Source organism: Zosterops lateralis (assembly GCF_965231275.1).
Source record: "Zosterops lateralis genome assembly, chromosome: 3".
In the NCBI taxonomy this organism is placed as follows: Eukaryota; Metazoa; Chordata; class Aves; order Passeriformes; family Zosteropidae; genus Zosterops; species Zosterops lateralis.
In genome coordinates, this window is record NC_139764.1 from 66,155,751 (window position 1) to 66,180,777 (window position 25,027).

The window sequence follows — 25,027 nt, forward strand, 5'->3', positions numbered from 1 at the left end:
AGGTACTCTAGGAGTGAAAGCAACCTAACCCCGGGAACAAAGATTAAACCTGTGTTAGGGCATGTATCGGTTTTGTTGTATGACACAGGTTATACAAATGCCTTGTTATCAAAGAGGAGTACATGTGGCAATAACCAGGTGCTTTTAGAGACTCCAGCAAATCAGCAAACCTTGGCCACGGCTTGGATGAGTGGAAGTCCATAAATATAGGCCTGTTGTGTCAGCTGAAGATACAGTAAACTTTAGTGTAACCGATGTGTATCCCCAGGCTCTATCAGGCCCCACAAGTGTGGAGCTCTGTACAAATGCCAATACAAGCAAGCTGGCTGAGTATGAATGTGATCATATTTCTCCTTCCCGAGTTTGTACCTGAGCTGAGGCAAGGAGAGAAAACGGCTGATAGATCTAGAAGAGAAATGATTCAGATTTTAAATGATTCTTGCGTGGCGTGCCTTGATTTTTTGGGAGAATTGCTCTATGTTACTGTGAAGCATGCTTTGAACTTCCTTTAGAACAAGGATACTGAGGTGCAACACTTGCCACTAGGGCAGAGTACTTTGAGACTTTTTGAGGGGTACTCAAAAAAGCAAAACCGAACGAAACCAAAACCGGCTTTGTTATGAAAAAGAGAACTCTTTCACGTGGGGAGGGGACAAGACGCGCCGCCCCAGGCGGCCGAGCATCTGCAGCCGTCCCGTAAAGGATGAGGTTCGGGCCCCAACGCGGCGGAAAGTGCTGCGCGGTTAAGGACGGGGCACCCCGCGGTCCCGGCCGGTGCTGGGCGGGGGGTGAGGGACTTTGCCGCGGCCCTGGCGCCGAGCGGGGCCCGTGCTCGCAGCGGCCCCGAGCGCGGGGACTCCTCATCCCAGTCCCGCCGCAGCCCCGCTCCCGCCGCCGCTGAGGGAGACGGGGCGCGCACTCCGCACATGCGCTCAAACGGCCCCGCTGAGGGCGGGGATACAGCCCGACGACCGCTGTGGATCGTACCACTGCGCGCCATGGGGGTGGGCCAGAAAAGAACCTTCTTCAAGAATTCTCTTTTGAAGTATCTCGGCTGGATTTTTCCCTGGTTTGTGTATATATGTGACGGAATCTAGCGCGGAGAAGTAGGCGGGAGCCCACGTCCGCTTGCCTGCATCCTCTCCTCTTCCTTCTTTCCCTATCCTCCCTCCGTCGGCGGCGAATTGGGCGCGTCCCCCCAGCTGCCCCTCCCGCCGCCGAGGGTCCGGCCCGCTCCCGCTGCTGGCGGTCCCGGCGTCGCGAGTTCCCGCTCTCCCGCCCCCTCCTTCCCACCCTCCGAGCCGACTCCGCGCTCTTCTCGGCCTCCCGCTCCCTGCCCACGGCCCCGGCGCGGCAGCCCTATGGCGTACAGTCAGGGCGGCGGCAAGAAGAAAGTCTGCTACTATTACGACGGTGAGCAGGGCCGGCGCGGGAGCGCGCGTGCGGAGCGGGGGGGCCCCTCTAATGGCCGCCCGGGGCGGGCTGTGTCCCGGGCCCGCCGGCTCTGCTGAGCCCCTGCCCCACGGGACGAGCCCCCGGTCCGGCCCGGCCCGGCCCGGCCCCACGGCTGGCGGGGTCTCCGCCGCCTCCACCTGCGCCCCGCTCCCGCCGCTGGCTGTGCTGAGCCCCGCGGGCCGGCGGGCGTGGGGCGGCGGGGCCGGGCGGCGGGGCTGGCGGAGTCGGGCGAGGTGAGGGTCGGAGAGCTGCCTGCTCTTGGTCTGCCGGGCCCGGTGCTCGATGCTGTGTCTATTGTTTCTCCCCCCCCACCGAAATGCTCACCACCCACACCGCCCCCCCCTCCCCCCCCCAAAAAAAAAAAAAAAAAAAGAAAAAAAAAGAAGAAAAGTTGAGACACTCCCCTCCATCCGCTGAACGGAGGCGGTGGAGTCGCTGCTGTGTCTGGCTCCTCCCCTGCAAAGAAAGTCCAGGCCATGTGTAGCTCCGGCACCTGGTGATTGTTGAGCTGAGGCCTTTCCCTGCCTCGGGCTTTCCTGCCGAGCTCTGGAGTGCGGAGGGACAGGGGGACTCTGCCCCTCCTCCCCCGTTCCCCAAACCCAGCACGGATCGGAGCAGAGGTCTGGCTCCCACCAGCCTCCCTTCCTGCACAACGCGGAAAGTTGTGTGCGGGGGTGTTTAATAATAGTGAAATTTGAGTTGCGTGTAGGCCCTCTGAGTTTGCACACTTGTGTGGTCGGGACACAGGGGCTTCGATCTGCATTGTCGGTCATGGCAAAAAAGTGCTTGGTTTGAGCTGTTTTCAGCAACTTGTTTGCAGTTTTCTCTGGCCACATCAGCGAGAACTTATAGTTTTCTTCTTGAGCTTGAATTTATTTAGCCCTTTTTGTACTGGGAGGTGAGCTCGATAGACAGATTAGTTAAAGGATTTGGTTAAATTGCCTCCTGTCGTCACAATCATGTACGCCTGCATCCGAGGCTGGTCTTGGTAGTAGCCAGGAAACAGAGGTTGAGGATGTTCAGCCCCAATGCTTTGGTGTTTTCACCATTTTGGAAGTGAGGATGAGTGGCTAAACCCACTCAAGATATCAAAGGGTGTGTTGCTGTAGCAAACCTGCCGTTCTTTGGAAATGGCAGATCTTGTGGGGCCTGTCTTGGCTTTTTTTTTTTAACCACACTAAAGGAGGCAGAGTGGTGGTTGCCGCCCCCTTCTCTTTGTTGCTAGCACTGGTTCTTTGTTCAGCCTAAAGGGGAAAGGAGGCCCCTGTTAGGGATACTTTTAGAGGCTAGGATCTTACTTTTCCTAGGGAAGAGGAATCACATTTCGCCTTGTTGAAAGAAAGGCAGCAGTGGTAGTTCACAAGCGTTCTCTCTGAAAATACTTGGGGTTTTTATTTTTTTAATAATTTTACTTTTTTTGCTTTTGCTTTTTTATTTCTTTGATAAAGTCAGGTAGCTGTAGTTTACTAGATGTTGATACATTGTTTTTCTCTGGTTACTGGATTTTGGTACTCTGTGCTAGCACTGGATTCCCTTAGCAGCCAAAAAAGCTGTACTTGTGAAGAGAGGGGAGAAACTGGAAGAGGAACAAGTTTGGAGGTGGCAGGATAATGGCGACTTGAAGCAGTTGTAGCTCATATGTAGACTAGGATAAATGTAGTTAATAATGTAGAGAAAATAGTATCTGTGGTGCCTGAAAATAAATGTTTTATATATGACAGAAACGGTTTTGGAATATTTTTGATGTCTCATTTATTTGTATTGCCAAATCCGACTGTTATTTTCTTTTGGAAATAGAGTTCTTAGAAGAAATTTTGGAGTTAATACCTAAAATAAATATCCTGATGCTACTGTGTGGTTCATCTGGCAATTCTGAATATTTATAACTGTTGTACCAGCAAAGCCATTGAATCAGTGAAGGGAGTGTTTGCAGGCTTAAATAACCCCAAACAAAAAATACAGAGGTCGTGGTATACCTCTAATGGAATGTCATGTGTGAAGTAAATGACCACTTTTTTGGGTCGTAAATGGCTCTCCACATACTTTTACTCTGTTTCTTAAAAGTTACAGACTAAAAAGTCTTGAAAGTTCTAGAAGGATATACGCTTGTCATCTGAGGTGCAATAAACTTGCCAATGCTTTTTGTGAAATTGGTGTGATTATCATTTAAGGCTGGTTTGTTTTTTGTTTGTTTGTTTGTTTTTTTTTTTAATTAGCCTGTCACTTTCTCAAAGTGTATTGCTGTTAAGGTGGGATTTTTTGTTGGTTTTTGTTCTGTTTTGTTTTTATTTAATAGTTTTAATAGCCTTCATACTGTACTTGGAGCCAATAAACTTTGAGTAGACAAAGCTTGATTTCATTACCTTGAGTTTGCTTGTAGTAGAAAGTCAACCACATCCAGCTTGCAGAATCTTCATTGCTTGTGATCATGCTCAGGTCAGGAGTTTTGCTTAAATTTAAACCAGTATACTATAGGAAAAAACTACTTTAAATATGAAATAAAATCCTTTAGTGATCTTACTTTAAATATTTTTCATAAGTGCTTCTAGTCTTGATACATGTATGGCCTTAGCTTAGCAAAGTGTGCTCCTCACACTGCTCAGAACCACGCTGGATGTGGAAGGCTGTCATAGCTTTCATTTTAGTCTCTTAGTATGTACCTTCAGGTTGTTGTCACGGCTTTGCAACATTGTGGCTCAGGTAGTTTAGCTCTTCCGAGGTGTTGTACAGTTGCCCACAGCAGTGAGAACAGGCCGCAGATGATCTTTCCAGCTCTGTGCTGCTGCACAGACAAACACAGGTCTAGAGAATCCTGCAGCAGGCAGTGTGGTTACAGTGAGTTCGTGCATTTATTCCATGCCAGTGCACTAGCAGTGTTGTTTAGATTGGTTCTTGTGCATAACTTCGTGTGGGTGTTCAAAAGGCTCTACCTTCATGAAAAATTTGAGAGATCTGCATGAGTGTGGTTGGTTCCACCCATAAAGACGAGACTAAACCTGTTTTAGTAGGGCAGTGTGTTACTGCAGTTGGGCATTGTTTGAGTAGTACTTCTAGTTAAAGCTTACATCTGCAGATAAAATGAACTTAAAGTGAAGTGTTTTCTGGAAATTCATCAATGCTTTGTGCAGTGCCTTCCAAACATGGTGATGGGGTCCAACCTCTGCTCAGGGCTCAAAAGTCAGGTCTTTGCTTCTCTTCTGCTGTCTGCTTAATTTTAAAACCAGAACAAAATGCCTTCAGAAACTAGTGCAGTAATTTTAGGCCCGTTTGAATAGCTGTTTGTTGGACCCGTCAGGCATTGATCTTTTTTACATTCGGCTTTACATGAGTTCACCCCTTAGTATCGCTGAAGTCAATTCAGTGTAACTGCTGCTCTCCAGATATGTTTTTTTTGTGTGGTTTCCATTGTAGCAATTAAGTTTCTTTACGTAGTGCACATCTGAAATACCTCATCATTTCATAGTAACTATACCTAAAGTAAGCAGGGATGTGGTCCATGTACATAACAGTTTATCTGTTAAAAGTTATAAAGTTATGTAACATACAAGTTACAAAGTATTAAAAAAGTGTAGATGTCATCTCTTGTCTCTTTGCTCAGACACTTAAGACTGCTTTGTAGTGGATAAATTTAATGGTGTTATTTTTCTGTATGCCATAGTAACTGTAGAAACTAATACTTTTTTTGGGACATAGCTTTTGTTAGTTATATGGTTTTGGGCAGAATTAAAATTCCTTTAGGGCATGTAGCCTCTTGAATTTTTTTATGTGATAGAATTTTTTCTGTAGGCCTTGCTAAAGTCTCAGATAGAGAAGTGGGTGTATAAAACTTATGCTCATCAAAGGAATCATGGATTTATTTTTATTTGATAGTTCTCATCATTTTGGCATGTAACTTGCATGAATTGAGAAGAAAATTTATATACATCCATCCATATATATATATATATTTGAACCCAGAACATGATAGTGTATGTAATAGTTGTCAGGTAGGTGTTCTGTATCACATAGACAACAGTGTGGGGCAGTAAATTCCTATAGCATTAAGTGGGCACTTAGTTTGTCTCTTTTTGGTTAAGGACTCAACTTTTCAGAGATTATATGTTGCTACTTCTCAATGGGAGCCATTTAGCTGACACTTTTACTGGTATAGAACAGTAAATTTCAGTTTTTGAAGCCTTACTGTGAAAGATGAATAGATTTGCAAACTTTTTACACATACTACTTTGCATTTTTTCCCTTCTCTTCCTCATTCAGCTACATTCTCTTTTTTTGTGCTTTCCGTGTGTTCCCACACTGGTAAGTGATATACTGTGCTCATAACTCTTCTGTATGATTTTTACTTCTATATTAGTAGAGATTTACCTTTATATTAGTAAGTATAAAGTCAAGTAGTCACAGTATCTGCAGTAACAATCTTGTGAGCTTGGCCTCACTGCACCCTTTCCTCATCTGTACATGTTTTAGTCAGAGTTAGTCTGGCAGAAGTTTGTGCAGAGCTTTTTAGCTCCGTCAGTGAGCAAGGTGTCCCGTCCTCACACATACTAGCTCTTGATACACCTTGCTTTTCTTCCCCAAGTGATCAAGTAAGACACAGGAAAAAGAGAGACATAAATTTCAGGATCAGTGAAAGAAGTGTTTGTACCAAAAAGTGCCCCACCTTATTCACTAGGTAAACTTTTGACAACTTTACCTTCATCACAGTATGATATCTCTGTGATGAGTCCCCTTCATGATATTGGCTGAAAATCAAGGTGCAAATGAAGAAAGAGGATCTTTCCTGTTTTCCTTCCTCAGCCCTGCCCACACAGGCATCACTAATCCCTTGAAATTTGATGGACTTTTTGTCCGTATGCTTCAAGGATATTTTTTTATGGCTAATGCCAAAACTATTTTTTGTTGGTGATACCAAGACCTGAAAAATATGAATGGTGTTGTATTGCCTGTTGCTAAAGTGTATTATATTGATATCTATTGTTAGTTACTACTGCTGACCTCTAATACAGAAGGATCAGTATTCTTCTTCCAGATACTCACCTACAGATCTTCTATTTGACAAATAAACTCCCATTAAATCTACCAATGTGCCAGTTATTTTAAAATTTTAATTTCTTTTTTTTTTTTAAAGCTAAAAAGTGTGCTTGATTTATTTATATAACTGCATGCTGCAGTGTATGGTATGTAGAATATGTGTGAGTTAAAATTTGTTTAGTTGATGAATTGTGATCTGTTGCAAGTGTATTTGGGAAATTTGTTGATTTTATTTTTTCTGTATTTCATATGAGAAAAATATTAGATCTTACATCATGCATAAGATAAAAATAATTTTAAGTGTATGCTTCCCCATCCATCAGTATGCTGGATAAAATGTCAATGATGACTATAGAAGCTGAAGTAGTTGAAATTTAAATTACCTCTTAAAAAAACCCATTTCTTAAGCCACAAATGCATTTTTAATGAAGTTTCATCAATAATATCACTTTATTTATAATCATTATTTTCTTAAAAATCTCAAAATTTAAAGCTTTTACTACCTTGAAGATTTTTTAAAATCTGAGACTTAACAGTAACTTCAAAACATAAAGTAGAGCTAGTAAATGATTTGTTTTCATCTTCTAGACATTAGTTTCAAAGAGCTGTGATAGATTTTTTTTCCCAAGCATCAGATATATAAGGCATTCTTTTGTAAAGTGCTTGAAAATGTTTTTGCTGGAAGGAAGGCGTTTATACTCTTAATACTTTTGCTCTTGACCTGTATGTGACCAGACCTATCGGCTTGCAATAACTGACAAAAAGTGCTATTCTTCCACTTAAGTACTCAAGTTAGAAGGTCTGAACTCTTTAAAGTTCTTTATGTTAAAACTTGGTATTTCTATTGTTATGAGGTAGGTAAGAGCTAGGGATTGAAAGGTAGTTTTTCAAAACATCTTCCTCTTCTGTTACATTAGGTTATATCTATTTTCTTAAGTGTCCTTACTCTACTTGTCTCTTTAAAAACTGAAAGCTTGAAGGATTTTAGAATGCTTTGAAACTTTTAATCTTACTATAATACTTGTTTTTCTTGGTAGTTGGTGATGCTACTGCAAGTTGACATTTACCCTTCCTCCATGAAGCTCATGTTGAAGAGATGAACCTAAAGCTGTTTTGTAGTGGTGCTGCTTCTTACCTCTGACTGATAAAATTACAAAATAGTATGACCTTGTGAAAATAGTGTTTCTTTTGTTCCCAGTGGACAAGGCAGAGCATGTTGAAGGATGTGAAAGAAAAGTAAAAAGTTCAAGAAGGTAAAGTTCAGTAATCCTATTGGGAAGTTGGGTTAAAAAGAAAAGAGTTGTTATCGTGAAGAGGTGTTTTAGAAATCTCCAGCTGAAAGCCATTGACAGCTGGACATAACTTAGAGGCTCGTTTATGTTTCCAGAGACAGTTCTGTGTAAAATGGTCCATGTGCTGAGAATGTTCAGTTCTCAAAGCAGGATTGTGTGTGTTCTAACAACACCTGAGCTCAGAAGAAATCTTACTACTAGCCCATGATAGTAGCTATTCCTTTCTTGGAAATGAGTCTCAAACTTGTTATCTTAATTGTGTGCCTGGTTAGTCTCCAATGTAACAGAGGCTAATCTGGATTATAAAGTCCTTGTTAAACTATCTTGTGGCTCTCCAGCAGCAGGTGTCTGGGAATGTTTGTGCATGTGGTTGCCACAATGGATCTGGAGCTAACTTCTGAGTGTAACAGGGTTAGTAGTTAAGTACAGGCCTAGGATGGTATAGTAAAATCAGTTCATGCAAAACGCTACGTTGTACTACAGCCTCTGTTGTGATACTATGTGGCAATGCCATCAATAGGGTCTCCTCTCGATTCCAGTTCTGTTTCCCATTTTATTGTTCAGTTCTGGCCCACTCTTGGGCCAGAACTTCACTCTTGATTTGAAACCATCTCTTATATTTATCTTTGCTCTCCCACTACTGTCTGCTTGTAGTCAAAGTGTTAGATTTGGCTTCTTTTTTTCCTCTGTTCCTGACATACAACAGTTTGTTTCCCTTGTGTTCTTTTTGAAGTAGACAGTATTCCCTTTGTGAAGTTAGTTTGTTTTCTGGAATCACACCTGTTTACTTATCTTCTGAGTGATTAAGTAGCAATGAAGCTTGTTTTGTAATATGAATAGTTATTCTTTTGTGTGTTATTGGCAGGTGATATTGGGAACTATTACTATGGACAAGGACATCCAATGAAACCTCACAGGATCCGAATGACTCACAACTTGCTGCTAAACTATGGATTATACAGAAAAATGGAAATTTATGTAAGTATAGGCAACGTGATGTCCACTGAAGCATTTTAAGTTATTTTTAAAGGGCTTCAAGTATTGTCACCCAAATAAATAGAGGTGAAAGTGAAAAAGAGAATACTTAAGTAGTGTATTCAGAGCTCTTTTACTTAGAAGTGAAGCAGTATTTAATGCAGTTGTATATCACAACGGAGTAGTCCTTGCTTTATGTAAAACACCACTATATAATTTTCTTTTCACTGTTTCCCCTTCAAAGTAGGATTTCTTTCAAGTTATCTGTTTTAGCACACTGTTAGGTGATTTTGCAGAGCACTCTAACTTATTTCTTTAACTTGTTCTTGTTATCAGCGACCCCACAAAGCAACTGCTGAGGAGATGACCAAGTACCATAGTGATGAATACATCAAATTTCTCCGATCAATAAGGCCTGACAATATGTCTGAGTACAGCAAGCAAATGCAGAGATGTAAGTGCCAACATCAGGCTGAGTCTGTGTGTACATGCTTTTATGGTTAGCATTGTTTGAAGCTCAGTATTCACCTCAGTACAAAGGTTAGAGAAATACTGTAACAAGAGTAGCATGTGCCTGCCTTTAGCTACACTTTTCCATGAAAAACAGTCATCTTGGCAAAAAGAGTCTTTAAGCATATGTAAGGATTTTGCCTCTCCTTTCACAGGGTGTATTCTAGATGTGAAATAGTGCTGCTAATACTAAGGCTTGGTGCACAGATTGTGAACTGTTTGTGAAAGTGCCTTGAAATCTTGCTTAATAAAATTCTCTAATTTACTTTAGAGAAGTAAAAACCAATGTGTGAAAATGTTTAAGTCAAGAAAAGAACTTGCTCATTCCACTTGGAGGGAGATAGTAAAAGCTGTGCATCATTCACTGTTCACCCTTTCTATTGTTAATTTATTCCTTTAATTATAGGAATAAGCTCAAAGTACTGTTAGGAATGCAGTTTGACAGCTACTGTATCAATTTTAAAGGCAGTATTGTAACCTCTTTATAATGCCTTTCTGTCAGCAAATTATTTTTGTAAGTAATTGTACATTTTTTAACATGACCTATGTTAATCAGCATTTCTTCAAAAATCTAAAAGTTATTGAATTTCTTCAGATGAGGAGACTGATCTTCCAAGGGAAAGTAAAAAGAATTTAGAAAGAAAAAAAGATTAGTTTGGAGTTACGCTATTAAGACTCTGCATTGTTTTCAGTGTTTAAATTAGCCTGACAAATGAGATGGGGGATAAGTCATTAAAATGCTGAATGAACTATGCATGTGTTATCTATGTGTATATTGATGCTGCTGGAATGGTATTAAAAAAAATTTACTACATTTCTTATACAGTTAATGTTGGAGAAGATTGTCCTGTATTTGATGGCCTGTTTGAGTTTTGTCAACTGTCAACTGGAGGTTCTGTTGGTGAGTATAGGCCCATTATTTTATAGCTTTACTAGGTTGATATCAGCAACTTAAAATTTTGACTGTGCATTTAAAAATGAAATAAATAAAAGAGATCTTTTATATATTTAAAAAATAATCATATCAGTTACAGACTGTAAAATATGAGATGTATCAGTGTAGGTAAGAGATCTGTTATTACTTATTTGTGTTCAACTTATTTAAAAAATTAATTATGATTTCATGTAGCAAATTTAATGGCAATCAGAAATTTCTGACTCCATTTGCTGTCATTCTTTTGTCTGTCTTTTTACAGCTGGGGCAGTAAAATTGAACAGACAACAAACAGACATGGCTGTCAATTGGGCTGGGGGACTTCACCATGCCAAGAAGTCGGAGGCATCTGGTTTCTGTTATGTCAATGATATTGTGCTTGCCATCCTTGAGTTACTGAAGTAAGTTGGTGATAGGCACAAGTTCAAAGTATAGAAAGTGTTAAATTCAGGTATTTAAATGTTTGAAGATACGGATTGTAGTCATTATTTGAGTGAGTTTTCATAGACCATCTTGAACTTTTACAGTGTCAATTAAGAAAGCTCCAAGCTCTGTCTGGTTTGGCTTCAGCAAGATATTTAAAATAAAATACAGGCAAACTGAAAAGATAACTGATAGGAGAGAAATCCAAGCAACAATACATCCTGTAGAACACTGTATGCTGTAATTCTAGATGGTGGGGAAGGACTAGAGTAGCAGACTTCAGAAAATGAATAGGCTTACTTGCTTTCTTTAAATATTTCTGTGAAGTCTCCCTTTGCTACATATGGGGACAGAATAGTGGGCTAGATGGATCACTGCCCTGAACCCCTTAGGGCAGTCATTTTACTCATAATCTTACACCCATTTGGCTTCACAATATGTCTTCTTGTTTCCTGTCATTTGATTTGTTACTGAATCAAACAGGAATATTCAGGGATGATCATGCACTGAGCATAATTCCTTGGATTATTACATGAATTAATGTGGCTGGTTTTAGCGAATTATGAAATAACAGCTGTGTTGTTGTGACTGCAAAATAAGAAATGAGGAGTAATGAAAAGTGATCATATAATTGACTTCAGACAGTAATGCTTCACTAAAATTTCAAGTTCTGAGTGTTGCTTTTACTGCTCCAGAGGACTGAATCCCTACTAATAACACATAAATCCCACTTACTAGAAAAAATATTTTAAGTATTTGACTCCTGTGAGTGGGACAGCCAATTTTGCTGGTGGGGAATGAGGGAAGTAGTTGTAATCTAAAAATCTAGAGATGGAAAAGGTTTCTAAAGACACTAAGAATAGTTAATATTAACTCATTAAGATATTCATTTTAATGTGCAGCATATAATCAGGAGTTGTCTCTGCAGTCTACAAGATATGATTTTCTGTGGTCCAGTCTTGGATTTCTTAGCTTAATGTGCATGTGAAGGAAGGAATCTTGCAAATAGTTATGGGTTGTGTAACCATGGGAAACTGTCCCTGAAATTATGGGTGCTTACACTCTCAGTGCTGTGCAAAGCATGATGAAAAGGCATCTTCTGATGACAAGCTTTGTTCTTTACTGGAAAATATAAAATTTAAGGGATACTACTGTTTCTAGTGCTCAGATAAATCGCTGGTTTCTTTATCCATTTCAAACCTGAAATTTGCCGTATTTAAGAAAATTATAAACAGTAGTGTAATAAATTTATGTAACTATAAAGTGCAATACACTTGAATGTAAGAATGTGCCTTTCTTTACAAGCTAGAGAGGTGAAGAAGAAAAGCCAGTGGAAAATAAATATTTAATTTTTGCAAGCTTATGGAACACAGACTGTGTTGGTAATTATTGAGAAGGCAGAAAGAAAGACCTTGGGGTTAATGAAAGAGGTGAATTCAGCAGATGTGAACAACAAAGTGATGTCAGCAGAAGCATGAGGTATAGCTTCTACAGTGAGACAGTTTGGGGTAAATGCTAAATAAATTCCTTATTTTGGTAAAGATAAATGTTGTTCGAACTATACTGAGATTTCTAAGAGCTTATGGTACATCAACCAAAATAATCACAGTGATCATAATCTTAGATTTTTGTGTCTGGCTAGGGGGTTTTTTTTTGTTAGCGTTTTTCTTGTTTGTTCTCAGTATATTATGAATATAACAGATAATGATGATTTCTTATATGGTCTTTCTAGGTATCACCAAAGAGTGTTGTATATTGATATTGATATCCATCATGGTGATGGCGTTGAAGAAGCATTTTATACCACAGATCGTGTCATGACAGTATCATTCCATAAGTATGGTGAATATTTTCCAGGCACAGGGGATCTTAGGGTAAGGTTGAACATTAAATTTCATTATGTGATAAATTCCCCCTTACTGTCTTCTTGTAGATACTTTTTTTGCACTTGGCAACAGTAAGTTTTCAGAAAAAATGTTAGCCTAGAGTGATAGATTAGTTGAGGAATCTTAGGAAAAATACTACAAGACAGTAAGTAACAAAAATATTCACTCCTACACAAAATTAACACTTTCACTTCTGGATAAATAAGCTGAAATCTTTTTTCAAATATAATTAGTTTATTTTACACAGATTTGGGAGATGTCTCTAAGAAGACAGTATGGTATACTTATGATTATTTATACATTTCAATGCTGCAGTTACAGTGAAAAGTAGTTGTTTGCAGATCACCCTTTAAAAGTCACAAAGCTTAAGTTACAGTTTGAATTTACTATGTTCTGTTTGCCTAGTAGTGCAATTGACTCATTTTTGGAATATTTCTTATATCATGAAGTGTTTTGAGTTGTCATGATGCTCACTGCCTAAGAACTTTAGCATGCCCCATAGGGAATTATGTACTGAGCATTATAGCTCACCTAAGGGAGGGAACACTTGCCTGTGAAGAATTATCATTAAAGCTGTTGTAGAATCTCTGGCAAAGCTGAGAATGGAAACCAACTTTCCTGGACCTTCGTGTTAATTTTAAGTTAGTCATTGTCCATGTTAGACTCTTGTCTGTTAGAACATGAACTTGTTTCACTTCACAGCTTGAAAGAGTATTGCAAATATTAGGATTAATATATTCCCAGCTTCTAACTCATAAATTAAACCTCTTTTGTCGGAGACATTCCCGGGATATGGCATTCCTCTGGTGTTAGCAACTTTGCACATTAGTTTGTGCATACAGTCAGAAACTTTTTTAAAAAACGGTAAACACTTCTAACAAGTTGGCCTACAAAAATGCTGTGCTGGGAAAGAATTCACTGTTTTCCTAATATATTTAGACTGATTCGTGAGCCAGAAATATTCGTGTTTCAACCAGTACTCCTGAAAAGTGTGCTTCAGGCTGTTGATGATACCCAGAAGGCACAGGAATAAGTGAAAGTTGAGCAGTGAGGTGCAAAACATTCAGTTCAGTGTGGTTGTTGGAGCTGAATGTTATTATGGTTGGTAGATACTCTTAAACTGTGTTCTAAATTGATTTAGGAAGAAATCAGATTAATTTTTATCTGTGTGGTTTAACTTGACTGGCCACAAGGTGGTAGTGGTGCTTCAAACTAAAAGCAGCTCAGACCACGATGTTTATCATGACAAGCTGTTGTTGCTGAATTTGGCTAGGAGGTTTTTTTGTGTGTGTTTTTTTTAACAGTTAGCTATCTTGGCTTTTTAGAAGCAGCACTTCCCGTTGACAGAGAAGTTTTTGGACTCTTCACCTCACCACACCCAGAACAAAGAATTAAAAGATAGCATAGTTGAAATAAATAGAAGAATATTTTATGGGGTTTGGGATTTATTTTTTTTAGCAGCGTCTGTGAAAAACAGCATCTCAGGCATGGCAACTTTTTTTCTGAGCTAGTTAGGATTTTGAAATTACCATTTTCTGCATGCAGGCTTTAGCAGGCTTTATTGCAATTATTGCATCCCCATAAGGATTTTCTCCTATCTCCAGAGATTGCAAAGCTAATTGAAGGGAAGGCTAATTTTCTGAAAAGTCAGTTTTCTTTCTGGAGGCCAGTATCGTGTTGCTTCCTCCTGCCTCACTTGATCTGCCATTGATGGTTATTTTTATCAGCTTTACCAGCCAAATCTCTTTGGTTTTTTCAATGAGCTGTATTACAGCTTGTTTCTGTAATTGTTTACTTAGTTGATCTAGCTTGCCGATCAGGTTATGTTTATTTGATGCAGGAACAAATCATGTGTCAAATGATGATATTGTGATTGCAGCTACATCGGTGTAGATGAATCTGAGGTTTTCTAGTTCAGCAGCATTCAACCATTTTCTACTGAATGTACTGTTCAGTCTAAACCTCCAGTGTCCTCAGTAAGTTATTGGACCTTGTGCTTATCTAAGATGATAGCACAAATTTTGCCATTTATACACACAGATAGATCAGTTGAGACCATAGTTCTCCATAGTGGCCCAGGTTCTGTGAGGCAGTTTGTGAATGAGAGGCCACCAGAATGTTACATTCTTTCTTTAGGTGTTAAAACTAATGCAAGGATCAGTTATAACAAACGTCTAGTCCATTTAGTAGCTCAAACAATTGCTCTGTTTAGGTGGAAATTGTGTGAACATTTGCTTTTGCTGTGTTTTAGGATAAGATCAATTTAATGATTTTTTTTTTCTTAATCTGTAAAGCAAGACAAGGAGAGGAATGACCTCATGAACCAGTATAGGTTAGGTGTTGACCTGCTGGAAAGCAGCTCTATGAGAAGGACCTAGGGCTCCTGGTGGGCAAGTTAACCATGAGCCAGCTGTGTCCTTGTGGCCAAGAAGGCCAGTAGTATCCTGGGGTGCATTAGGAAGAGCATTGCCAACAGGTTTAGGGAAGTGATCCTGCCCCTCTGCTCAGCCCTGGCAAAGCCAAATCTGGAGTCCTGTGTCCACTTCTGAGCTCTAGTACAAGAGAGACATGTAGCTCCTGGAGTGAGTCCAGTGGAGGACAACAAATATGATGAGGGCACTGGAGCATCTCTCTTAGGAGGAAAGGTTAAAGAAGTTGGCCCTGTTTATCCTGAAGGCATTGAGAGTGGGGCTCATCAATACTTAAAAATATCTCAGGGGTGGGTGTCAAAAAAATGGGATATGGTGAATAAAGGCAACAGACACAAACTGAAACACAAGAAGTTCTGTGGGAATATGAAGAAAAACTACTTTGAGGGTGACAAGAGCACTCTAGTAGTAGTCCAGCAAGGTTGTCCCATCTCCTTTGCATATACTGAATGCCCACCTGAATGTGATCCTGTGCAATCTGCTTTATTAAGGTGTTGGACTAGATGATCTCAGAGGTCCCTTCTTCCAATACTGACCATTCCATGATTCTGTGATCACCTCAGAAAATTCAGCATGTAAAAATCTAGATGATTCACTCTGGGAAATTCTGGATAACTTGTACTTCAAATTAGCCAGAGTCGAGTTCCCCCGAGGTCTTTAGTGTCACTGGTCTTCCAATACTATAATGTGCTGTGGGGAAAACAAAGCCAACTGTTAACATTGTGTCTGTGCTTCACCGGGCCACTTGTCCCACTGCTCATCTCTGTCCATTCCCCCTCACACCCCGAGTAAAGGTTGGCTACTGGAAGTGACACATTACTGATGCATTTCCTGCTAAGGAGGCTTTGTTCAGGAACAGGGAAAAGCCAGTGACTTTCAATAGGTAGTGTTGAGAAGTTTTGTATTTCTGTTGCTGGGTTATGCTACACATGACTTGTAATTTTTCTAGGATATTTCTGTAGACCTGCTGTTTGGTAATAGTTTACAGCCAGACTGAACAGGTTAATTCTCACTGTCTGCTCCACTTAACTGCTCTGCATTGCTTTCTGTCTGTGTTGGTGATGAAATAAATGGAAAAAATTGAATGTGCGTCAAGCAGAGATCTTTAGGCTTTTAAGGTGATCATCGAAATAGGAGTGGTTGGATTCAGGGTGTATTCACTTAATTTTTTTTTTTATTATTTTTCTTTTGGTAACAAACCTTTTCTCCTAATACATAAGTTGTCTAGGAAAACTGATAGGATAGACTACTACAGTTCCTGTCTTGACACCTGATGGAACTGAGAATAATTTGCAAGTTTGTTCTTTTTTTTTGTTTTGTTCATTTAAGAAGTCTCAGTTTCTTCAAGAGCACCTATAAGTGGCCCCTGTTGGATTTTTCTTCTCTCCCTTTTGCTGCAGCTCTTCCTCATCCTATGTTTAGGGCAACAATGTGGTTTTAAAAATGTCTTCAAGTCCAAATCTTCTGTGTAACAATGAAAACATTTGTATCACCTTGCTCTTCTTGGTTTTCATACTTTTGTTTGTTTAGCTATTACTGGTCTAAACTGATTGGTTATGATTTGCCTTTTTGTCTTAAACCTTTGAATTAAAAAAATTGACTGTACTTATTGCTATTTTAATCTTGGTGTCCAACTCTTACACTCTGAAATGATTTTATGGGAGAACAGGAATCAAGTAAATTCTGCCTCTTATCCCTCAAAGATCTGTATAATGGTACAGAATAGCTCAGCAGACTTGTGTAGACTTTTTTGCATTATACCATTCTATGTGCTTCTGTGTTTGTATTAAAGCATTTGTCATTTTTGCTTGTAGGACATTGGTGCTGGAAAAGGCAAATACTATGCTGTCAACTTTCCAATGAGGGATGGTATAGATGATGAATCATACGGACAGATATTCAAACCAGTGAGTGCTTTGGGTGGTTTTTAAGCTCTCTGAAAATGACTAGTTTTGTTTTTTCATTATGTCAATTAATGGCTTGCTGTTTTATATTGATTATAGATTATATCTAAAGTCATGGAGATGTACCAGCCCAGTGCTGTGGTATTGCAGTGTGGAGCAGATTCGCTGTCTGGAGACAGGCTGGGATGCTTTAATCTTACTGTAAAAGGTAAACAGAAAAGTGTCTCTTTGTTGTCTGTAACTTCTTACTTACTAGAAACATCTACCCTTCATACTGTTTTTCAAGACACTTACATGGTGAGGACTGGAGTCACAAAGATTTTGTTCATTACTACGATTAATCACATCTTTCTTTGCTATACAAGGGATGGCCAAAAGAAACCCAGAAGTTGCCTCTTTCTTTCTGTCCGTCTAAAAAAGTTAAGCTTGGTTTTCCATGTGCTTCCTAGCCACTCAAGTGATTCCCTTTCTTCTATGTACAGGCTTTCTGTAGCTTTAAAACAGCATCCTGGAATGACAGGACAACAGAACACTGCAACACTTACAATGATGAGCAAATAAAACTAGTCAGTAGTCAACTTAGTAAGACTACAGATGCTAAACATCAAGCACCTTGTTGGGTGTAAAATAGGTATTACTGAAATGAAAATACTCACTGCATTGCTAAATTTAGAGTGGTGTTTGTTATACTGAGTCATGTGTTAACAATCATTTTAGTTATCATAGAATTAATTTATTTTAATATTACTTAAGTTGCTACCTGCAATTGTGATTCTCTAAATTGGGATGTTAATTTAGCAAGTAGCATGTTACTGTTATTATTATTTATTATTATTTATTTAAATTATAAAATATTAGATGTATAGCAAACTTTTGCTAAACCTTCAATCCAGCCTGTTTAAATCATGGGTTTTCTTGGTTTTGTGGGGTTTTTTTAAGGCAACAATTAGAGTTTTGTAGGCAACAAAATGCAGTATAGTATTTGTTGGGTCTGCAGTGTTTCAGGGTTCTTTTCTTGATTTGCACCAGGTGGCAAAGCTACTTCAGTTGCCCATACAGCTCAGATTTTTTTCCATCTTACATATCTTGGAAACCAAGAGAGCTGCTGCCTCCTACAGATGCCTTTCAGTATGCTGTATCTCCCTGGAGTGTGTACTGTCTTGGCACCAGTTCACTCTGTAAGCAAGACTTAGCAACCTCTAATACAGGTTCAAATTTAGAAGTAGGAAATTTGTCACTGTGTATGACATCAATTATAAAAAGACAAAACACTTATTCTAAGCTCATTTCAGAACAACAGCAATAGACCATCATGCAAAGTCTCTGAAGACTGGGGTGGATGATGTACATTGTGTTATGTACATTTCTAATTTGTAGGTCTTGACTTCTTATGAGGTTGTGCTTAGCTCTAGGGGGAGACAGTTCTGTTTGAATCAATTCAGTTCTTACTTTAGTGTGACTGCGTATGACTGATTAAATAGTTTGTTATATATTTTTCTGTTTAATAGATATCTCGCATATTGTCAACTCTGTTTTTGTTTTACAGGTCATGCTAAATGTGTGGAAGTTGTAAAGACTTTTAACTTGCCATTGCTGATGTTGGGAGGAGGAGGCTACACAATTCGTAATGTTGCTCGATGCTGGACATATGAAACTGCTGTTGCCTTAGATTGTGAAATTCCTAATGGTAAATATTAATATTCAAATGAATATTTTATTTAAAAAAATTATGGGAAATTTCAAGTAAACAACAAATATTTGTGTAGCTAGCTGTAATTAATCAGTTTAGGATAAACTAGGTAGAAAATTATTGCTAGGATTTAGCCACTAAATTTTCAGTATCTTATGCACTTAATAAGCATAAGTATTTAGGGCTTTTTTTATGCCTTAGCAAAAACTCTAAATGACTGAATCACTTTTTGAAAATTCAAAATATGAAACTTATGGAACCTTACTTGTAAGTATTTCTAATATCATCATTGTGAAAGAATATATACTGCATTTTGATGGTACTAGTGTCAACTTGTAAGTTGTACAACACAGACATAGTGTACATAAAGAATTATTGACTGTGCAGGTGTCCACTTCACATAGCTAAAATACTGTTTCTTCATTTTATCTGACAACAATAGCTGTGAAGGTGTATTGACTTCCAGTCTTCTATTTTACTAAATTTTGGCTATACAAACTATCTTAAAATTTAAAAACACAAAACACAATACTAGACTGCTTTAGAATAGTTGAATACTGAAGTAACTTCTCTGAGGAAGATCCCTAAAGATCCAGGACTCCTTTTACTTCTGACCAAGTATGTTCCTGGATATGCTTTTGGAATGCCATTTATATAAAATTGCTATTTGGACTGATTTGTTGCAAATGAGTCACTGGCAGTTTGCGTGTTGAGCCGCAACTTTTGCTGATAACCTTTTGCTATTCGTGTATCTCTTGGTGGATTCAGTGTTTCCATCTGACTTGGGCAGAATGCTGCTGTCAGTGAGAAGAGACTATTTAGAATGTGCCTTTCAAGATACGTATTTTTCATGTCAAAATATATTCTTTGTCAGCCAAAGCTTTTGAAGACACAGTAGCAGTTCCTTATCTTGGGACTTTTTTTTCCTCTCTACTTTTTGGGTCCCTGTTATCTTTAATCTGTCCTGAGAAATAACAGTGCATTTCTATATGTTGCAATAGCAACTTTAGCAACTTAATCTTCCTGTTTGCTTTCTATCCACCTAACCAAGATAATTTATCCTGTAGTAATCATAAGTTAAGAAAGACAAAAGGCACAATTAAAAATGGATTTCAGCGTCTTATTTCTTAAAGGTTCTATGGATTTTTTTTTAATTATTATTATTTCTCTTATTTTACCTGGAAAGATACAGTCATATTCAGTATAAAATCCTGCAAAACACAACCATGTAAAATAGATGTTGTCCTGGCTATGTGTTCTTCATCGACTTCATTTTGGTGGTTCAGTGTTCTAGTCAGGGGACCATTTTCTGTGAAAATGCAAAAGGTGGGGTAAGGAGAGAAACAGACAGACTGAACCAGTCAGTGACACTGAACCAATGAACTTCTGTGGTCTTCAGCCTAGTAACAAGTATTAAAACTTGTCCTGAAGGAGTATTTTGAATGGCTTACTTAAACCTTTCAAACTGGTCTAACTTTGAAAACACCAACAAGAAATCATCAGTTATCTTCTCTTTCTTGCAGAAGGATAATTCTAAATTATTTTCCAAATTTGTTATTGAGTTCTTCAGTGTGTAATTGCAGTAGATCTTTCTCTTTGTATTTTGCCAGCAAATTTAAGTTCATTTATTGAATAATTTACAGGAAAATCACTGAGGACTCCAGATAAGAAATACTGCTTGTTTGAATGCTTGGGGTTTGATTCTCTAAATCCTGTCAAATCTACTGTTGTATTTAAAATGTTTAAAATCTTTTTTGGGTAACAAAGTTGTCTTGGTGTTTGGTTAATAGAGTTGCCATACAATGACTACTTTGAGTATTTTGGACCAGACTTCAAGCTTCATATTAGTCCTTCAAATATGACTAATCAGAATACACCAGAATACATGGAGAAGATCAAGTAAGTAGTGATTACCTTATCTATCAAGTAGGTCATGTGGATCATGTTTCTCTAGAGGTTTAATTGTTAGGCAGTTTTGAAAACTGTATACCTTTCTCTGTTTACTAAAAATAAGTACTAGAATAGATTAGACATGTTTTTCATTTCTGTCAAGGGTTTTTTGGAAGTTTCTTCCTCTAGCAGAAGGACTTATGAATTCTTATGACTATAAATATGAAAATTTATGACTCAGCTTGGATTTTTTCCTTTTTCCAGCATCTGAAAAGATGACTGTTTTACTTGGATTCCCATTCAAATTTTGTAGAAAGTTTATCCTGCCAGGAAAGAAGCTGGTGTGCCATGATGACTAGGATTTCTAATTCTCAGCTCCACGTCTAAACATGTACTGAGAATGTTATTCTTTGTAGCTGTCAGCTGCAAAAAATAAAAAATCATATATGAGCTCAAACATCCATAACTTTGTAAAGACAGTGATACATGTAGGCGATTTAGTGGCTGTGATTTGACAAATCCACAAGGTTTGTGCAGTGCTCATTGACAAGCTGTGGTGGTTGTGTGTTTTTAGGCTGTGCCACTTTTGATGCCTAGTTTATTCCTCCTCTCATCTTGACATTTTCATTGGAAACAAATATTTTACTTCAGGAATGAAGTAATGCATATATGGAATCAATTCTGTGCTGAACTGGTCAGAGGCAATTGGTTAGCCTGAAGTACTCTTGGCTTACCATGGTTTGTCCTTGCTCTGGGTTTAAAACTGCCACCCCTGCCCTGAGTTCTAATAGGCTCTTAACAGTGCAAATTATTTTGGTTACTAAAAATAGCTGAATAAAGATGTGAAATAGCATGTATAAGTTTGCCAATACTGCTATAACCTTTGAAAGTGTCAAATTGCAAAATTCACCAAAGTTGTTAAAGTAGTAATTTTTAACTGATTGGTATATAGACTATGATGGTTGTTCATAGCACAACTATATCAATCACATTCAAAGGAAAGGAGTTTCTAATTGTGATGGGAGAAAAAGCCCTTTTATTTTTTGTTAATATGATTGTACAAAATTTCTCAGCAGTAATGTAGCTGGTGATCTGCCAGACTGCTTGCTATATGTTATATATTGCTGAGCTTTTGAGGTATAAGTAGGCTGCAAAACTTGCTGCTGCAATCCCAGGCAGAGATTGCTCTCTGTCAATAGAAAACACATAATCTCACATTCTTATACTAGCACCCACAAGATCAATGACCCATCATTTTGGAGAATCCTCCTTCAATTCATTATGTGCTTTCACAGACACCTGTGAGCTTTAGGGAGCTCCCATGCATGGCAAACCTTCTTTGCCAGGTCATATGATTTAAACAGAGGCAGAGACTCTAAAGATTCCAAAAAAGCATCAGTTGCCCTTTAGCCCTTCAGATTGTGCAGAAGGATGCTAAGATAATGGTAGCCAATGCAGGTGTTTGCTTGCCAAGCCCACCTTTCTACTTGCACTTTGGAATGATAGTTTTGAGTCCCAAAAGAAGCCCAGTATCCTTCCTGCCCACGGTGCTTTGGAGTATACCATCTATCACATCAGGTTGCTTAGACAGGACAGAACTTGCCTCTGTTCTTCCTGAAACAGCCAATAAGGAAGCATGTCCAGATGAATTAAGTTTGTCATTGCTACTCACAGTTGGGAAGTCTTCATGCTCTTAAGTGTCTAACTTTCTTTCTGAGAAACTAGAGAATAGTCTGTTATCCAACTTGATATTCTTGCTTATTGTGAAGAGTAGTACTGACACCAGTTTAGCCCACGTGGGCAGTACTTTTGCTGAGCCTGTGGAGTATTAATAATTGAAGTTGATTGAAATAAGTACTTGTAAAGTGCAAAGAAAGTTATGTTCTTGTACACAGTGGATACTGATGGTCTCATAGGGATGGAAAACTTCCTGAACTTGGCATGCTAATTATTTTAATTGAAAAATGAAACTGACTCTAAAGCAAAGCCAGGTTAATGTCAAATGCGGAGTTCAGGACTTCATAGAAATCCAAGGAAATGCTACTTTTGTGTAGTAATAACTTTTCCTGTCTGTTACTTGCAGGCAACGCTTATTTGAGAACTTACGCATGTTACCTCACGCACCGGGCGTACAGATGCAAGCCATTCCTGAAGATGCTGTTCATGAAGACAGTGGAGATGAGGATGGAGAAGATCCAGACAAACGCATTTCTAGTAAGAAATATCTTTTCATAATAGCACAGGTCCATAGTTGTTTTGGATTTAATTGCTCAGAACCAAAGTTGTAGTAGTGTGCAATACTGGAAGACTGGCACTTCTGTTTCCTGAATAAAAAAAATTGCCACTGGTCTACCACTTCCAGTGTTTTTAAGGTGGCATCCATGTGCATGTTTGGACCTCTTAAAGGGTGTAATGAAGTGCTGGGAGAGCCCTGTGTTTTTGCATTTTATAGAACAGCCTGGCTGTTTCTTTTATAATAGATACTTCAGAAGACTTAATGAATTTTAACTGAAGAAACAGTACCTTACTTTTTTTGTGACTAAGAAAAGACAGAAGCTATACCCTTGAGGTAACATGAGATAGTTTTTAAGGGGGGGGGGGGGGAAACCTTTTATTTGCTTTGCTGTGAGACAGAGATTTTCCATATTTGCAACACTACCCTTGACTTTATTACCATAACCCTTCCATGAAGTTTGAGTTGTTCTTGAGCTATAGCCAAGAGTTTCCTGCTACCTTTAGTCTTTTTTGATGGTGATTAGAATAATTCTATAGCCTCTTATTAGTGCACCTTCCATTTTCTGAACTGTTGAAGTCATTATTTTTTCTCCTGTGATTTAGTTTTCAGTATTTAAAGTTTTATTTGATACATGTTTAAAATATTCCCACTCTACCCCTGTGTTTCTGCAAAGCTATTTTTTGGAAGTTATTGTGCAAGTCCCAGAGTATCTTGAAAAATAAGTGGGTTTGACTTAAATTTAGTTTACTAGCATTAAATGATTATAGTATGTTACTACTCATTCTTAATTTGATAATTCCTTTTTATTAGTCCTGTTGTAGTAGGACTTTTTGATTAATTAATATAATAAATCTGAATCCTAGTTCGAGCATCTGATAAGCGCATAGCCTGTGATGAAGAATTTTCAGATTCTGAAGATGAAGGGGAAGGTGGACGACGAAATGTTGCAGATCATAAGAAAGGAGCAAAGAAAGCCAGGATAGAAGAAGACAAAAAAGAGACTGAGGACAAAAAAGCAGGTAGGGCTGCAATGTGATTTCATCCTATATATTAGAACTGCAAATGTCTGTCCTGCCAGGAGACAGATGTTTTATCTGTTAACAGTTCATTAGCTGTTGAGATGATATATTCTTTTGCACCATTTTTAAATCATCTATTTTAAAGTAATCAGTTTCAAGATACAGCTATTCAGACTAGTACATTATTTTCAGGCAAGGGTTATTGTTTCCTCCCCACAAGCTTGAAGTCTAAGAGCCAGGGATTTGTATGACTTAATGAAAATAGGGATGAAAAAGTACACATTGGACAAAACATTTGTTCCTGTTTTCTTTTGTGGGGTGAGCCAACTAGTTTTCTCTGAAACAGAAACCAGATAGGGTTCTGGGGACAATGTAATTCCAAGGACTCTTGATTTTTCTAAGAACTGGATACATCTTCAGCTCAGGGGAACTCCAGGTCTCATTACCACATGCCATCATTATGGCCAGTCGACAGAGACTTTGCCTTGAGGCAGTCTGAATCACTTGGCATTGTGCCCAGACCTCTCCTTTGAATGGATGCATTTAACACTGTACTTTAATATGTAACTAGTCACTTCTTTTAAAAGCCAGTTTCCTCTGGCTAGAAATATATACAAAAAAATAAACTTGGTCATGCTCTTTACTTCTTAAGTATTTTAAGGCTTTCTTGCATCTTTTGGTATATTTAAAATCTTGTGATTTTTTCAGATGTTAAGGAGGAGGATAAAGCCAAGGACAGCAGTGGTGAAAAGACAGACGCCAAAGGGTAAACATTAATTAATTAACAGTAATTAATTAATAATATCATTTTTTGAGTATGTTTGTTAAGTCAGTACTGTATAATATTCTTCAGTTCTGTGGAGATCACTTTCAGTTCCTCATAATACTGAATATTTTAGAATCATGACTAGTAATTCAAAATTGCATTTCTAAATCAGTTTAAAATTTTATTTTTAATTAAAAAATAAAACAACACTTTTTTTTTTTGCCTTTGTACAGAGCAAAATCAGAACAGCTCAGCAACCCTTGAACAAAAGATAGTCTCTCATCAGTTGCAGAACATAATACTAGAGTCCGAGAATACCTAAAAGGAGAAAAGTTTTCGTATGGAAAGAGACTGCTGGTTTCATTTTGTACTATTTGGCATGGACTGTATTTATTTTCAAACGGCTTTGTTCTGTTTTTGGCAAGTTGTATTGTGAGTTTTCTAATTATGAGGCAGAAATTCCTTTCTTCACCATGCTTTATGTAATAGTATTTAAAAATGGATGTGAGTTATTATGTTAAATGTCTAAACTGATCTATTAAAGTAATTTGCCTTTCCTGAGCTGATTTTACCTTTTTTGTAATTTTATC

The 25,027-nt window shown here is 38.4% G+C and overlaps 1 protein-coding gene across 2 annotated transcripts; it reads left to right on the top strand.

The window, feature by feature from the left end:
- Positions 1–984: 984 nt before the first annotated feature.
- On the top strand, positions 985–25,027 carry HDAC2 (histone deacetylase 2). Of its 2 annotated transcripts, none has more exons than XM_083856440.1 (14): positions 985–1,069; positions 8,641–8,753; positions 9,087–9,204; positions 10,087–10,161; positions 10,457–10,595; positions 12,350–12,491; positions 16,747–16,839; positions 16,936–17,044; positions 18,383–18,523; positions 20,317–20,425; positions 22,500–22,630; positions 23,516–23,671; positions 24,380–24,437; positions 24,671–25,027. In XM_083856440.1, the coding sequence occupies exons 2-14, from the start codon at positions 8,679–8,681 to the stop codon at positions 24,699–24,701; spliced, it is 1,377 nt and encodes a 458-aa protein (XP_083712566.1). In that variant the 5' UTR covers positions 985–1,069; positions 8,641–8,678; the 3' UTR covers positions 24,702–25,027. The 2 variants fall into 2 exon arrangements, with proteins under 2 accessions (XP_083712566.1, XP_083712565.1); XM_083856439.1 differs by lacking the exon at positions 985–1,069 and adding an exon at positions 1,258–1,413.

What these genes read in the sequence shown, in the direction of transcription:
- HDAC2 (XM_083856439.1), top strand. Translation starts at nt 1,362, where the DNA reads ATGGCGTACAGTCAGGGCGGCGGCAAGAAGAAAGTCTGCTACTATTAC. An exon ending in ACGGACAGATATTCAAACCA is followed by an intron (nt 16,840 to 16,935) that starts GTGAGTGCTTTG and finishes TATTGATTATAG; the next exon opens with ATTATATCTAAAGTCATGGA. An exon ending in GACTGAGGACAAAAAAGCAG is followed by an intron (nt 23,672 to 24,379) that starts GTAGGGCTGCAA and finishes TGATTTTTTCAG; the next exon opens with ATGTTAAGGAGGAGGATAAA.